Genomic DNA, 1,309 nt, shown 5'->3' with positions numbered 1-1,309 from the left:
AACAATCTGATGCTGCAGGACATAAGAATGATGCCAGGTAGCCCAACTCCCCATATTAGCATGAGATAGAAGATGAATCCATCTACACAGCAGAGCAGTATTCCAAGTAGAAAGATCCTTAATGTTGAAACCTCCTGCATCCCAAGGTAAGCAGATATCTTGCCATTTCTTAAACACCATTCTCTTACCCTCAAAAGGAATGCCCTAGAAAAAATCTTTACAAAGCTTCTTTTTCAGGCCAACCTGAGGCAAGAAAATACAAGAGCACCAAAAGGTTTCAAGACCAAGAACAACAGAGGTAAGAAATTGTACTCTACTAGCATAGGTAAGGAGATGAGTGGACCAGTGCTGAATGTCTTATTTAATCTTCAGAATTAGAGAATCAAACATGGTCACAGAAATTCTAGAAGGGGATAAAGGGACTCCTAGGTATCTGAAGGGAAATTGGCCATCAGAAAACCCAGTAGCAGCTAAGATTGCCTCCTTCACATCAGGATGAACCCCACCAAAATAAATGTTGGTCTTCTCAATATTTGTCTGAAGACCATAAACCCCAGCAAACTGATTAAGAATGAATTTAACAGCTTCAATAGAGGGAACATCCCCTCTAGTAAAGATCATCAAGTCATCAGCAAAGATAAGATAATTAAGATTGAGCCTTAAACAGTTAGGATGATTGGAGACAAGAGATTGATCACAAAGTTTCCTAAGATATCGAGAAAGGACTTCCATACTTAGCACAAATAAATAAGGAGAAAGAGGATCTCCTTGCCTGATCCCACTTTTCCTTGAAAAAACCTAGACAACTCACCCTTGAGTTTCAAAGAATACCAAGGACTTTGGATGCAACCTAGAACCCAATCAGTAAATTGCTTAGGGAAGCCAAAACCAAAGAGCATATTGGCAACAAATTCCCATTGAAGAGAGTCAAAAGCCTTCCTATTGTATATTCATATTATTTTGCGTAGTTGATTAGCGTATCCCGTAATATATATGTTGCGTTTCAGTCTTTGAATAACATATCCAGTAGTAATCAAGGTTTTTGCTGTTTCATATACTATTCAAATTTTTATCTTATGCATTCAATAAATGAAGACTGATTTTGATGAGTAATCTGGTAATTTGAGTAATTAGCGTATCTATAAATATATTTGTCGCGTCTTAGTTTTTAAAACTTTTTACTGATACACATACTGTTTTATTCTATATATTCTATTAGTTGCTGTAACACCCCACGGTAATTGAAAAGGTCCATTGATTGGCTTAAATGACTAATGCTTAAAGGGATTGAAAGTACTACTCATATCGA

General features: G+C 36.6%; 1 protein-coding gene across 1 annotated transcript; it reads right to left on the bottom strand.

The window, feature by feature from the left end:
• Positions 1-357: 357 nt before the first annotated feature.
• On the bottom strand, positions 358-732 carry LOC141631538 (uncharacterized). Its single transcript, XM_074444197.1, has one exon. It carries the CDS (start codon positions 730-732, stop codon positions 358-360), a length of 375 nt encoding a protein of 124 aa, XP_074300298.1.
• Positions 733-1,309: the final 577 nt, after the last annotated feature.

This window comes from Silene latifolia, chromosome Y (genome assembly GCF_048544455.1).
Source record: "Silene latifolia isolate original U9 population chromosome Y, ASM4854445v1, whole genome shotgun sequence".
Taxonomy (NCBI): domain Eukaryota; kingdom Viridiplantae; phylum Streptophyta; class Magnoliopsida; order Caryophyllales; family Caryophyllaceae; genus Silene; species Silene latifolia.
Note: the sequence above shows the minus strand (reverse complement) of the source record. Positions and strands in the feature narration are given on the sequence as shown.